This window comes from Mytilus californianus, unplaced genomic scaffold (genome assembly GCF_021869535.1).
Source record: "Mytilus californianus isolate M0D057914Y unplaced genomic scaffold, xbMytCali1.0.p SCAF_14, whole genome shotgun sequence".
In the NCBI taxonomy this organism is placed as follows: Eukaryota; Metazoa; Mollusca; class Bivalvia; order Mytilida; family Mytilidae; genus Mytilus; species Mytilus californianus.
The window spans coordinates 29,486,886-29,500,101 of record NW_026262626.1 but is presented as its reverse complement, the minus strand read 5'-3'; the positions used below and the strand labels follow the sequence as shown (position 1 = coordinate 29,500,101).

Here is a 13,216-nt window from a genome sequence, read left to right as displayed (position 1 = left end):
CCAGTGGTGTAAATAGTTATCAAAGGTACCAGGCTTATAATTTGATACGTTAGAAAGCCAAACAAATATAAAGTTGAAGAGCATTGAGGACCCAAAATTCCAAAAAGTTGTGCCAAATACGGCTAAGGTAATCTATGCCTTGGATAAGAAATTTCTTATTTTTCGAATAATTCATACTTTTGCAAACAGTTAATTTATAAAAAAAAAATGTATGTTCTCATTATCTACAAAGATTCATGAAATTTTGAAGTGTGGATTCCGCAAACTTCAGAGAACGGAAACGAAAAATTTAGCAGTTTTTCCGTTTGTAAAGGAATGGTTAAAGTGACACCACCAAAATTCAAACTTGATCTGTGTTATGGTAATAAGCATTGTGTATAAGTTTTAAAACATTTGGTTGAGGCTTACTCAAGTTAGAGAACAGAAACTAAAAATTCAGCAATTTTTCCATTTGTAACATTCAGGTATCACAGATCAAATTTATTCGTTCATTGTGTGTTAATTTACGTTTTTTGATTGAGTTAAGCCTTCCAATTGATATTTTATAGTGTGTCTTTCTATGTTGTTATGTTATACTATTGTTTCAGAAAAGGGAGAAGGTTTGGTAACATTAAAACGTTTAATCCCGCTGCAAATGTTTGCACCTGTCCTAAGTCAGGAATCTGATGTACAGTAGTTGTCGTCTGTTTATGTAGTTCATACGTGTTTCTCGTTTTTATATAGATTAGACCGTTGGTTTTCCCATTTGAATGGTTTTACACTAGTAATTTTTTGGGGCCCTTTATAGCTTGCTGTTCGGTGTGAGCCAATGCTCTGTGTTGAAGGCCGTACCTTGACAATTGTTACTTGGATAGAGAGTTGTCTCATTGGCACTCATACCACATCTTCCTATATCTAATAACTCTAGAACTGTTAAAGTGACGCCACCAAAATTCAAATTTGATCTGTCTTTTGTGGTAATAAGCATTGTGTATAAGTTTCATAATATTTGGTTGAGGCAAACTTAAGTTAGAGAACGGAAACCAACTTTGGGACGGATGTACATACGTACTTACGTACGTACAAGGGTCAAACTTAATGCCCCCTCCGCTACGTTGGGAGAATAAAACTTTGAATCATAATTTCCTGTCGATATGCACATCTACATAGTATGTCCTTGTTATCTGCAAAGTTTCGTGAAATTCTGTTGTGTGGTTTTAGAGGAGTTTGGATGACAAAAACAGGTTGGACGGACGGACGGACAGGTCAAAAACATTATACCCTACTGAGTGGTATAAAAACTATAAGAAATCCAATTAAGGATGATAATGGTGTCTACACATTTTACAACCTAGAAATATGAATTTGTAACTTACCATAATATTTCCTGGAAAGGTTGGTAACATCTGATATCATGTGGTATCTTTGTTAGTATGGTATATATTCCCTCCAGTAACAATGGAGCTGAGTTTCTGATCTGTGTTGTTGTACTGACAATATAAAATATCATTAAACTGCATGCTAATTTATATTGTGGGCATACATCTTATTCTTTGAACATGTAACTTGACAATTTTGAGGGACTTTGCATATTTAAACATATTTTGGGTATGAACACTCCTGATGAATTTTATTCAGAAAAGCCCTTCAAAATTCAATTTTTTTTTTTTGTCCTTATGCTTTAATTCCTCACACAGGAAAAGACAGAATTCAAGTATTACTGGAAGCCATAACAATGTTTCTAAATAAGGTCTCATGTAAGAAAAAAATTACTTTAAATCTTCAAAAACAAAATCTTACGTTGATGCTTGTTCAAGCTTTGATGTAAAAAATCTCAGAACAGCTACTATTTCTTTATAGCTGGCTTCAGATAAACTGTTTGCTGAAAAAAAGATTAAAAACATGTACAAAGCAATATAAATATAATATAATTATGGTATTTAAATATCTTTGGATTGAAATACATTTTCAATAATCTCCATCTATAAATAACTACTTATGAATATTTAAGTATAGATTATTAGGTTCTCCCATGATTGACAATGTAAAATATCTGCTCAGTCATAACATGCTTTTTTGGAAAGTGAGCAAAAAAAGGAAAAAAAGGAAAGGTCTTTATGGTCCACATGGCAAATATTTTACAAATTTTGTATAAAAAAAATTAACAATCAATTTATTGTATTCAGTCCTAGTTGTACTTAATGGCATACAATCTGTGTCAATGTTATTGACACATAGTCCTACACGGTACCCAAGAAGCACTTAAGAAAAGTGATATTTTTAAAATGTAAAATGAGATACACAGAGTGAAAACCAACCTTCACTATTAAAATCATCCATCACACTACTAATTTCTTCTCCCTGTGGAATAACAAAATTTCAATTTAAAATTAGCTTATTCTATAGCAAACTTTAGAAAACTCCCTCATTGCACAAAAACTAAATGTTGGTTAAAATAAAATGCATGAACATAACTAAGGCTTTATACTATAGTATAAAAGAAAACAAACATAAAAAAAAATTCTTGTTTGATGAAGTTTATAAATTCACAGAACCTTAATTCCATGCCCATTACTCTGAATAAAGGAAAAGTAATTGTTTTTAGAAACACATTTCCAGATAAGTCTTCCTCATGATACCTGACAGATATGCACGTTCTAACACAAATAAAGCAAAAGATGTATAGAAACATAAGAAGCTAATTAACAGAAAAATAAAAAGATTTTTTTTTTGCTTTTTGTTATTTCTGTTTCATTGATCAAAAATATTTTGTAATAAATTGCTTCAACGAGCACAGCTGGATACAACCGCAGAGGTCCAACCCTGAATAGTTGGGGCAAAATGGACACAATATTCGCACTTGATACAGGTCTGAATTTGGATTGTAATTAAATTGCCAAAAAAAAAAAAAATATTTGAAGAAATTTTCTTTTTAATTTCTGCATTATGAAATGAGAAAAAATTGTCCCCCACCCCCTTTTTCAAAAAAAAAAAAAAATTTTCCCTCAAGATATGGTCATAATCTCAATTCAAATTTCCAATGGAGTTTGCAACCATAATTACCCATTTAAATACATCATAAAAGTCTTAAAATAGAAAATGACATACATGATCATGGCTAAAATCAATATTCCTTAATCAGCATTTTTAATAGTGACTTCTAAAAATAAATTGACAGCTAATCACCTCAAGACAAAACAACATTTCTTTATACATAATTTAAAAGCATTGTAAGGGAGGTAATCCAAACATAACATTGTACTTTTAAGTAATTGTCCATTAACCAGGAAACCCTTGTTTTTCCCCCTTTTTTGCCCCTTATTCCTAAATGGTTTGAGCCATTACCCCCAAAAGCCAATCCTAACCATCCCTTTGTAGTATGGAAACTTGTGGTCTAATTTCAGAGAGATCCATACACCTTTCCACAAGTTATTGTCTGGAAACTAGAAAAATGTTTATTCGGGCCCCTAATTCCTAAACTATTAGGACCATAACCCCCTTAATCAATCCCAACCTTCCTTTTGTGTTTATAAACCTTGTGTTTAAATTTCATAGATTTCTATTTACATATACTAAAGTTATTGTCCAAAAACCAAATGTCTTTGGACGATGCGAACAACGAAGACGACGACATGATACCAATATACGACCGCAAAAATTTTGCGGTCATATAAAAAGTACTCTTAATTCATGATGTGAGTATGTATACCTACATTCTTATTCTATTGACCTTTAAAACTTCACAATTTAAAAGTGTTCTTTTGAATTTTGATTCTGAAATCCCAAATTTGAAATGGAGATATTTTAATTTCATATCCAGAATCTTGAATTTAAAACATTAGATAATGATTTTCAAATGAACCTTCTGTGTACTGTTTTGGTAACTTACAGCATGTACAGCATGCTTTTATATTCAAAACTTGTAACCTCACATGCATATATATCACATGATTTAGTTTCATATAAAACCTGTAAATGTATATACACTGTGTAGAGAAAAGAAAATCATTGCAATATTAGTAAATATTTGATCAAGGAAAATCAGAATTTTTCCAATACAGTAGACATTTCTGGTAGATTGTGAACTTCCTGAATTTTCCACATTATTTTAGATTCACATACAAAATATCCTACTAATAGATACTGGAAATATTCTGGTAATGTATGTTTCAGCTCTATCAGTACGTGGAACATTGCAAGTTCTGGATGCAGTATTCCATATAACTGCTTGGATAACCACTTGCCTAATGCCTAAAAAATCTCGAATAAATAGACTTAACAATAAACTAGACCAACTAGTCTGCACCTGTAATTATATCTAATGTGAAGGAACTAGTATATTAAAGCTCAAACTAGGTCTTTTTGAAAAATTATACTGATGGAAAAACAATATCTGGAATTAAGATGATACTTTTTTTAAATCATATATGAATTAAGGACTCAAGGAATATTCTTAAAGTTGCATTTTAAATACTGTATTTTCCCTCTTTATCAATTTGAATAAAACAAGTTTTAAACACATTGAAATCTTCTAAATAATCCAAGTAAGTGAGTCAATATTACAAATGTTGCATGAATGTTGGAAATAATAAAATATAAAAAAACCCACAAAAACTCATCCATCTTTATGTAGTGGTTGTACTTCTTGTGATAACAGAATATAACAGCATACTAAAAAAAATATTTGAGCATGCGATAAAAGATACATACTGAATAATAAACACAAAGCTTTATAAGTATTTTCATTTTATTCAACAAAACTGAACGTACAGATGGTAGCAAAAACCAGAATTTAGGATTTTTTTATGGTTTACTTTGAATCAAAAGTTCATAAAAATCTCAAATGTACTGAAAATTGATCAAACAAGCAGTGTAGAAGTGTTAGAATAACAAAATATACACTACAATCAACAACATTGTGAACACAACTTTGAAAAAAAAAACTCCTGCTAAGAACATTCATTGTCAAAAACAGGTGATCTGCTTATGTGGACAAAACTGCAACTATATATATACTACAATCAGCTGAATATGTTATCAAACATAGATGCTTTGGTTACAATACAACATGCAACATACCTGTAGCAGTATACTACAATGTTGTTGCTTTACACACAAGACTTTTTTTCATAAAATTTACAAGAAAAAACTTAAATAAAATAATGTTTATTTCAATTTCTTACATGAAGCTGCTCAAATTAAAACCTTTTGCAAACACATTTGAAATTCAAATAGAAAACCCCATACAGTATATAATGACAGAACAGTTACATTTACAACTATATGGTAGTGATTATAAGCCAAATGATATATCTAACACACCAAAGCATATCATTAGTACACTGCCAAAAGGTATGTTTTATCTTAAAAGAGAAAATATAATCCAGTACATAACAATTAATACACCACTTTCAAGTTATGATAATACATGTCGTTCAGAAACATCTATGTACATGTACATAGGATCAAGATCAGTTGTGTGTGAAAATTTCAGTATCATTTGAAGATAAAAATCAAACAACTTTGAAAAAAAAATGTCAGATTAGTTACCTAAACATCTTCGAGTTTCTAAATTGTGCCTGGACCATCTTTTCATTTATGGAACAGCCATTATCCCAATTTCATTGGATTAGTGTAATTTATATCTAAGCAGCAGTAAAGGATTTTTAATTCTTAATATATATATATTAATATTCTGATTCCATTAGATATTGTAAAATTGTCCAATATGTAAAGGGGTAGTCCATTTGTCTATTTACCTTTAAAATTTCTCCATAATGTTTTCAATTTCCTCTATCTTAGTAACTACTTAGTGTTATTGAAAGCTGTTCTATGAAATTGAATTATTTTCATAAATGTTATGTACTGGTATATAAACTATGCATGTTAGTAAGTAAGAATGAACAATGAGTGAACAAGCATGCTACAGTGACAACTATCTTACCCCCTTGACTGGTGTAAACTTGTCTGTATAACTACCCAACACTTGTGTTAGGGCAGCTACTACAGCCCCCTTCACACTATGAGAGCTGGTCATGAATGTATCTATATACACCTGTATCAAATATTTCATACCAAAGTAGAAAGTATCGTAATAAAGACTTCATTACAACCACCTTATGTCAAAATACAAATTTGTTTGAAAAAAAAAAGATGACAATGAAAAATATTTCATTTTCATGTATCATGCAGGATTGCAGAGTTATGATTAACGTAAAATGCATAGCAAAATGCCAAATGCATATATTTTTTCTACTTTTAAAACTATAAATACAAAATTGCTGTCAATAGTAAATCTGGTTTTTCTTACATTTAGGTTTTGAAGGAACTGACTAGATCTAAAATACATCTTCACTTGTTGGATATCTAGTAAAAGTTACTGAACTGTTCATCACGACACCTGAGATTTCTTAAAATTGTCAGTATTTCTATTCTTTCTACTATTTCTTAACTATTACCACAAACTTTTAAACATGAACAATCTACTGTTTTCAGTGGGATTAATAAAGCAGGCAACAGGTCTGGTTTTATGTAAGTGTTGCAATAATTGACAATAAGAACTAGTCGGAAACAAAAGAAGAGTACTGAGTTAATTATAATTGATAACAGTCAATTTGCATTACTTACACAAATCATATTTATTTCAAAAACAGTTCAAGAAAAGATTCTGTATTGGGAATTCATTGGTGATAATTTCATACTAATGTACTGTATACTGAACTCAACCTAATATAATTTAGTAAAATCGACTGATGACTTAAAAAAAAAACCTTTTTCAATATTCCTCAATCTAATTTTTTTAACTCCAAGATGAATATTTCATAAATTGTCATCAAAACCAATAAATATGTAATTCTTAAAGTTAATATGGGTGAATTATCCTAAAAAGGGTATACAGAAGTTAATGTTTGGACAAACCTTTTAATTGATTAGGTTGGAGTTGGATAATTTCCACAAATAAATGACCAATCTGTTAACTCCTCCAGAGATATTTTATCATTTCACATGACACCATGCACATAAACCACAAGACATAGAGAGAAAAAAGGAACATTACAGTTAATTCCAATAAACTGTTTACACAGAGATATGTCTCGCCTATTTGATATTTTGATAATGCAAATGTTGAAATTAAAATAGCAATACTTTAACATGTAAGTTATGCAAATATTCAAAGTCAATGAACCATGACTGAAAGTACAGGGCTAAACAATCTCCATGGAAATGAGATGTGCCAATGCTAATACAACAGCAAACCAAATACCATTGACTTTTCATAAGTCGTTCCCTTTAAACAAACCTAAACACAAACATTAACTTGTAAACTATGTAAAAGTTTCAAAGTCAATGAACCATAATTAGGGGCGGGGTTATATAATCTCCATGGAAATGAAACTTGCAAATGCCAATACATTTGCATACCGAATATCATTGACTTAACATTAGTGGTTCATCTTAAACTGACCTAATCACAAACTAATACATGTAAACTAAGTAAAAGTTTCAAAGTCAATAGACCATGACTGAGGGGTAAGGACCAAATATTCTCCATGGAAATGAGATGTTCTAATGCTTATACAACTGCATACCAATTATCATTGACCTACCACTAACGGTTCCCCTTAAACTGACCTAATCACAAACTAATACATGAAAACTAAGCAAAAGTTTCAAAGTCAATAGACCATGAATGAGGGGGTGGGGCCAAAAAATCTCCATGGAAATGAGATATGCCAATGCTTATACAACTGCATACCAAATATCATTGACCTACCACTAGTGGTTCACCATGGACTAGACCTAATCACAAACTAATACATTGTTGACGCCGCCGCCGACGCTGGAAACAGCATACCTATGTGTCGCTTTTTGACTCCGTCAAGGCGAGACAAAAACAGGACAATAGACAATTTTTGCTGGCAGAGTTTGCACTGTTGCTTATCAAAATTTCCATCATCTCATAAAATTTTCGAACAATTAAAATCTGATTTATTAAAGCAACACAAACTGATTTAGAAATAAAATAAGAATTTTGTCAATAATTTTATATATTAAGAACCAAGAAAATAAAAAGGAAATAAGGTTCAAAATTCCATAAATTTATATACCTGAGCAATTCTAGTTATAACTCCACCTGTCATACACCATGAGACAGAAAACGTCATGTTCAAAAGTACCTGCAACAAATATAAATAATCTATTAAAGCATAAGTATATAAACATTAGCATAGATAATGTATAATAAATTAAAATCATCATCAAATACATGAATGTAAATATTCTGTGGAGTGTTAGAGTTTGCTATTATGTACAGACACTTGTCTATTGTTGAAGAGTGTATGTTGACCTTTACATGTCTTAAAATTACTTATGTTGTTAGGTTGTTGTCTCATTGGAATATACCCCACTTCTCCTTTCATACATATCACATAAAGAAGCTAGTTAACATTCTTAAATTATTTCTTTTCAAGCAATAATGTAGATTTTTTTTACACATCACTGGCACTATCTCATAATATTCATCACTCTTGACGAAGTACAGAAACATGAGAAAGATGATCACACTTATATTTCATCAGTTCCGGCTTGATAAGAAGTCAAGGAGATTTAAATTCCACACATCTCCTTTGATTCAAACTAAAAGTTATTCGTTTTACTTTTTCAACCTTCAGTATAGAAAGGCCACTAAGGGGGAGGTTTTTATGAATGATAAACTGGTTTAAAATCACTATGTTTTGTGCCTATAACAAGTTAGGCTATCTCAACAATGTGTTGTTAAATTATTGTTTGTCTTGGTTTTTACATGTCAGAGGAGTTGGATGTAGGTGATTAGTATGTTATGCTGTACTGTTGTTTGTCTTGGTTTTTACATGTCGGAGGAGTTGGATGTAGGTGATTAGTATGTTATGCTGTACTGTTGTTTGTCTTGGTTTTTACATGTCGGAGGAGTTGGATGTAGGTGATTAGTATGTAATGCTGTACTGTTGTTTGTCTTGGTTTTTACATGTCGGAGGAGTTGGATGTAGGTGATTAGAATGTTATGCTGTACTGTTGTTTTTCTTGGTTTTTACATGTCGGAGGAGTTGGATGTAGGTGATTAGTATGTAATGTTGTACTGTTGTTTGTCTTGGTTTTTACATGTCAGAGGAGTTGGATGTAGGTGATTAGTATGTTATGCTGTACTGTTGTTGTCTTGGTTTTTACATGTCGGAGGAGTTGGATGTAGGTGATTAGTATGTTATGCTGTACTGTTGTTTGTCTTGGTTTTTACATGTCGGAGGAGTTGGATGTAGGTGATTAGTATGTTATGCTGTACTGTTGTTTGTCTTGGTTTTTACATGTCGGAGGAGTTGGATGTAGGTGATTAGTATGTTATGCTGTACTGTTGTTTGTCTTGGTTTTTACATGTCGGAGGAGTTGGATGTAGGTGATTAGTATGTTATGCTGTACTGTTGTTTGTCTTGGTTTTTACATGTCGGAGGAGTTGGATGTAGGTGATTAGTATGTTATGCTGTACTGTTGTTTGTCTTGGTTTTTACATGTCGGAGGAGTTGGATGTAGGTGATTAGTATGTTATGCTGTACTGTTGTTTGTCTTGGTTTTTACATGTCGGAGGAGTTGGATGTAAGTGATTAGTATGTTATGCTGTACTGTTGTTTATCTTGGTTTTTACATGTCGGAGGAGTTGGATGTAGGTGATTAGTATGTTATGCTGTACTGTTGTTTGTCTTGGTTTTTACATGTCGGAGGAGTTGGATGTAGGTGTTTAGTATGTTATGCTGTACTGTTGTTTGTCTTGGTTTTTACATGTCGGAGGAGTTGGATGTAGGTGATTAGTATGTTATGCTGTACTGTTGTTTGTCTTGGTTTTTACATGTCGGAGGAGTTGGATGTAGGTGATTAGTATGTCATGCTGTACTGTTGTTTGTCTTGGTTTTTACATGTCGGAGGAGTTGGATGTAGGTGATTAGTATGTTATGCTGTACTGTTGTTTGTCTTGGTTTGAGGATTTGGATGTAGGTGATTAGTATGTTATGCTGTACTGTTGTTTGTCTTGGTTTTAACATGTCGGAGGAGTTGGATGTAGGTGATTAGTATGTAATGTTGTACTGTTGTTTGTCTTGGTTTTTACATGTCAGAGGAGTTGGATGTAGGTGATTAGTATGTTATGCTGTACTGTTGTTGTCTTGGTTTTTACATGTCGGAGGAGTTGGATGTAGGTGATTAGTATGTTATGCTGTACTGTTGTTTGTCTTGGTTTTTACATGTCGGAGGAGTTGGATGTAGGTGATTAGTATGTTATGCTGTACTGTTGTTTGTCTTGGTTTTTACATGTTGGAGGAGTTGGATGTAAGTGATTAGTATGTTATGCTGTACTGTTGTTTGTCTTGGTTTTTACATGTCGGAGGAGTTGGATGTAGGTGATTAGTATGTTATGCTGTACTGTTGTTTGTCTTGGTTTTTACATGTCGGAGGAGTTGGATGTAGGTGATTAGTATGTTATGCTGTACTGTTGTTTGTCTTGGTTTTTACATGTCGGAGGAGTTGGATGTAGGTGATTGGTATGCTATGCTGTACTGTTGTTTGTCTTGGTTTTTACATGTCGGAGGAGTTGGATGTAGGTGATTAGTATGTTATGCTGTACTGTTGTTTGTCTTGGTTTTTACATGTCGGAGGAGTTGGATGTAGGTGATTAGTATGTTATGCTGTACTGTTGTTTGTCTTGGTTTTTACATGTCGGAGGAGTTGGATGTAGGTGTTTAATATGTTATGCTGTACTGTTGTTTGTCTTGGTTTTTACATGTCAGAGGAGTTGGATGTAGGTGATTAGTATGTTATGCTGTACTGTTGTTTGTCTTGGTTTTTACATGTCAGAGGAGTTGGATGTAGGTGATCAGTATGTTATGCTGTACTGTTGTTTGTCTTGGTTTTTACATGTCGGAGGAGTTGGATGTAGGTGATTAGTATGTTATGCTGTACTGTTGTTTGTCTTGGTTTGAGGAGTTGGATGTAGGTGATTAGTATGTTATGCTGTACTGTTGTTTGTCTTGGTTTTTACATGTCGGAGGAGTTGGATGTAGGTGATTAGTATGTTATGCTGTTCTGTTGTTGTCTTTGTTTTTACATGTCGGAGGAGTTGGATGTAGGTGATTAGTATGTTATGCTGTACTGTTGTTTGTCTTGGTTTTTACATGTCGGAGGAGTTGGATGTAGGTGATTAGTATGTTATGCTGTACTGTTGTTTGTCTTGGTTTTTACATGTCGGAGGAGTTGGATGTAAGTGATTAGTATGTTATGCTGTACTGTTGTTTATCTTGGTTTTTACATGTCGGAGGAGTTGGATGTAGGTGATTAGTATGTTATGCTGTACTGTTGTTTGTCTTGGTTTTTACATGTCGGAGGAGTTGGATGTAGGTGTTTAGTATGTTATGCTGTACTGTTGTTTGTCTTGGTTTTTACATGTCGGAGGAGTTGGATGTAGGTGATTAGTATGTTATGCTGTACTGTTGTTTGTCTTGGTTTTTACATGTCGGAGGAGTTGGATGTAGGTGATTAGTATGTCATGCTGTACTGTTGTTTGTCTTGGTTTTTTACATGTCGGAGGAGTTGGATGTAGGTGATTAGTATGTTATGCTGTACTGTTGTTTGTCTTGGTTTGAGGATTTGGATGTAGGTGATTAGTATGTTATGCTGTACTGTTGTTTGTCTTGGTTTTAACATGTCGGAGGAGTTGGATGTAGGTGATTAATATGTAATGTTGTACTGTTGTTTGTCTTGGTTTTTACATGTCAGAGGAGTTGGATGTAGGTGATTAGTATGTTATGCTGTACTGTTGTTGTCTTGGTTTTTACATGTCGGAGGAGTTGGATGTAGGTGATTAGTATGTTATGCTGTACTGTTGTTTGTCTTGGTTTTTACATGTCGGAGGAGTTGGATGTAGGTGATTAGTATGTTATGCTGTACTGTTGTTTGTCTTGGTTTTTACATGTCGGAGGAGTTGGATGTAAGTGATTAGTATGTTATGCTGTACTGTTGTTTGTCTTGGTTTTTACATGTCGGAGGAGTTGGATGTAGGTGATAAGTATGTTATGCTGTACTGTTGTTTGTCTTGGTTTTTACATGTCGGAGGAGTTGGATGTAGGTGATTAGTATGTTATGCTGTACTGTTGTTTGTCTTGGTTTTTACATGTCGTCGGAGTTGGATGTAGGTGATTGGTATGTTATGCTGTACTGTTGTTTGTCTTGGTTTTTACATGTCGGAGGAGTTGGATGTAAGTGATTAGTATGTTATGCTGTACTGTTGTTTGTCTTGGTTTTTACATGTCGGAGGAGTTGGATGTAGGTGATTAGTATGTTATGCTGTACTGTTGTTTGTCTTGGTTTTTACATGTCGGAGGAGTTGGATGTAGGTGATTAGTATGTTATGCTGTACTGTTGTTTGTCTTGGTTTGAGGAGTTGGATGTAGGTGATTAGTATGTTATGCTGTACTGTTGTTTGTCTTGGTTTTTACATGTCGGAGGAGTTGGATGTAGGTGATTAGTATGTTATGCTGTACTGTTGTTTGTCTTGGTTTTTACATGTCGGAGGAGTTGGATGTAAGTGATTAGTATGTTATGCTGTACTGTTGTTCGTCTTGGTTTTTACATGTCCGAGGAGTTGGATGTAGGTGATTAGTATGTTATGCTGTACTGTTGTTTGTCTTGGTTTTTACATGTCGGAAGAGTTGGATGTAGGTGTTTAGTATGTTATGCTGTACTGTTGTTTGTCTTGGTTTTTACATGTCGGAGGAGTTGGATGTAGGTGATTAGTATGTTACGCTGTACTGTTGTTTGTCTTGGTTTTACATGTCGGAGGAGTTGGATGTAGGTGATTAGTATGTTATGATGTACTTTTGTTTGCCTTGGTTTTTACATGTCTGAGGAGTTGGATGTAGGTGATTAGTATGTCATGCTGTACTTTTGTTTGCCTTGGTTTTTACATGTCTGAGGAGTTGGATTAAGTGATTAATATGTAATGTTGTACTGTTGTTTGTCTTGGTTTTTACATGTCTGAGGAGTTGGATGTAGGTGATTAGTAGGTTATGCTGTACTGTTGTTTGTCTTGGTTTTTACATGTCTGAGGAGTTTGATGTAGGTGATTAGTAGGTTATGCTGTACTGTTGTTTGTCTTGGTTTTTATATGTCGGAGGAGTTGGATGTAGGTGATTAGTAGGTTATGCTGTACTGTTGTTTGTCT

At 33.2% G+C, this 13,216-nt stretch overlaps 1 protein-coding gene across 3 annotated transcripts in view; it reads right to left on the bottom strand.

Moving 5' to 3' along the window:
• Positions 1-13,216, bottom strand: part of LOC127724638 (brefeldin A-inhibited guanine nucleotide-exchange protein 3-like) — a 102,073-nt gene that overhangs the window by 69,110 nt on the left and 19,747 nt on the right. For 2 of the 3 annotated variants that reach the window (XM_052231648.1, XM_052231649.1), the window contains exons 5-9: positions 8,088-8,156; positions 5,924-6,034; positions 2,298-2,340; positions 1,780-1,861; positions 1,356-1,469 (exon numbers count right to left, since the gene is read on the bottom strand). In XM_052231648.1, the coding sequence (XP_052087608.1) occupies positions 1,356-1,469; positions 1,780-1,861; positions 2,298-2,340; positions 5,924-6,034; positions 8,088-8,156 (419 nt within the window). The remainder of the gene's footprint in view (positions 1-1,355; positions 1,470-1,779; positions 1,862-2,297; positions 2,341-5,923; positions 6,035-8,087; positions 8,157-13,216) is intronic. The other variant, XM_052231650.1, reaches the window with a different exon arrangement.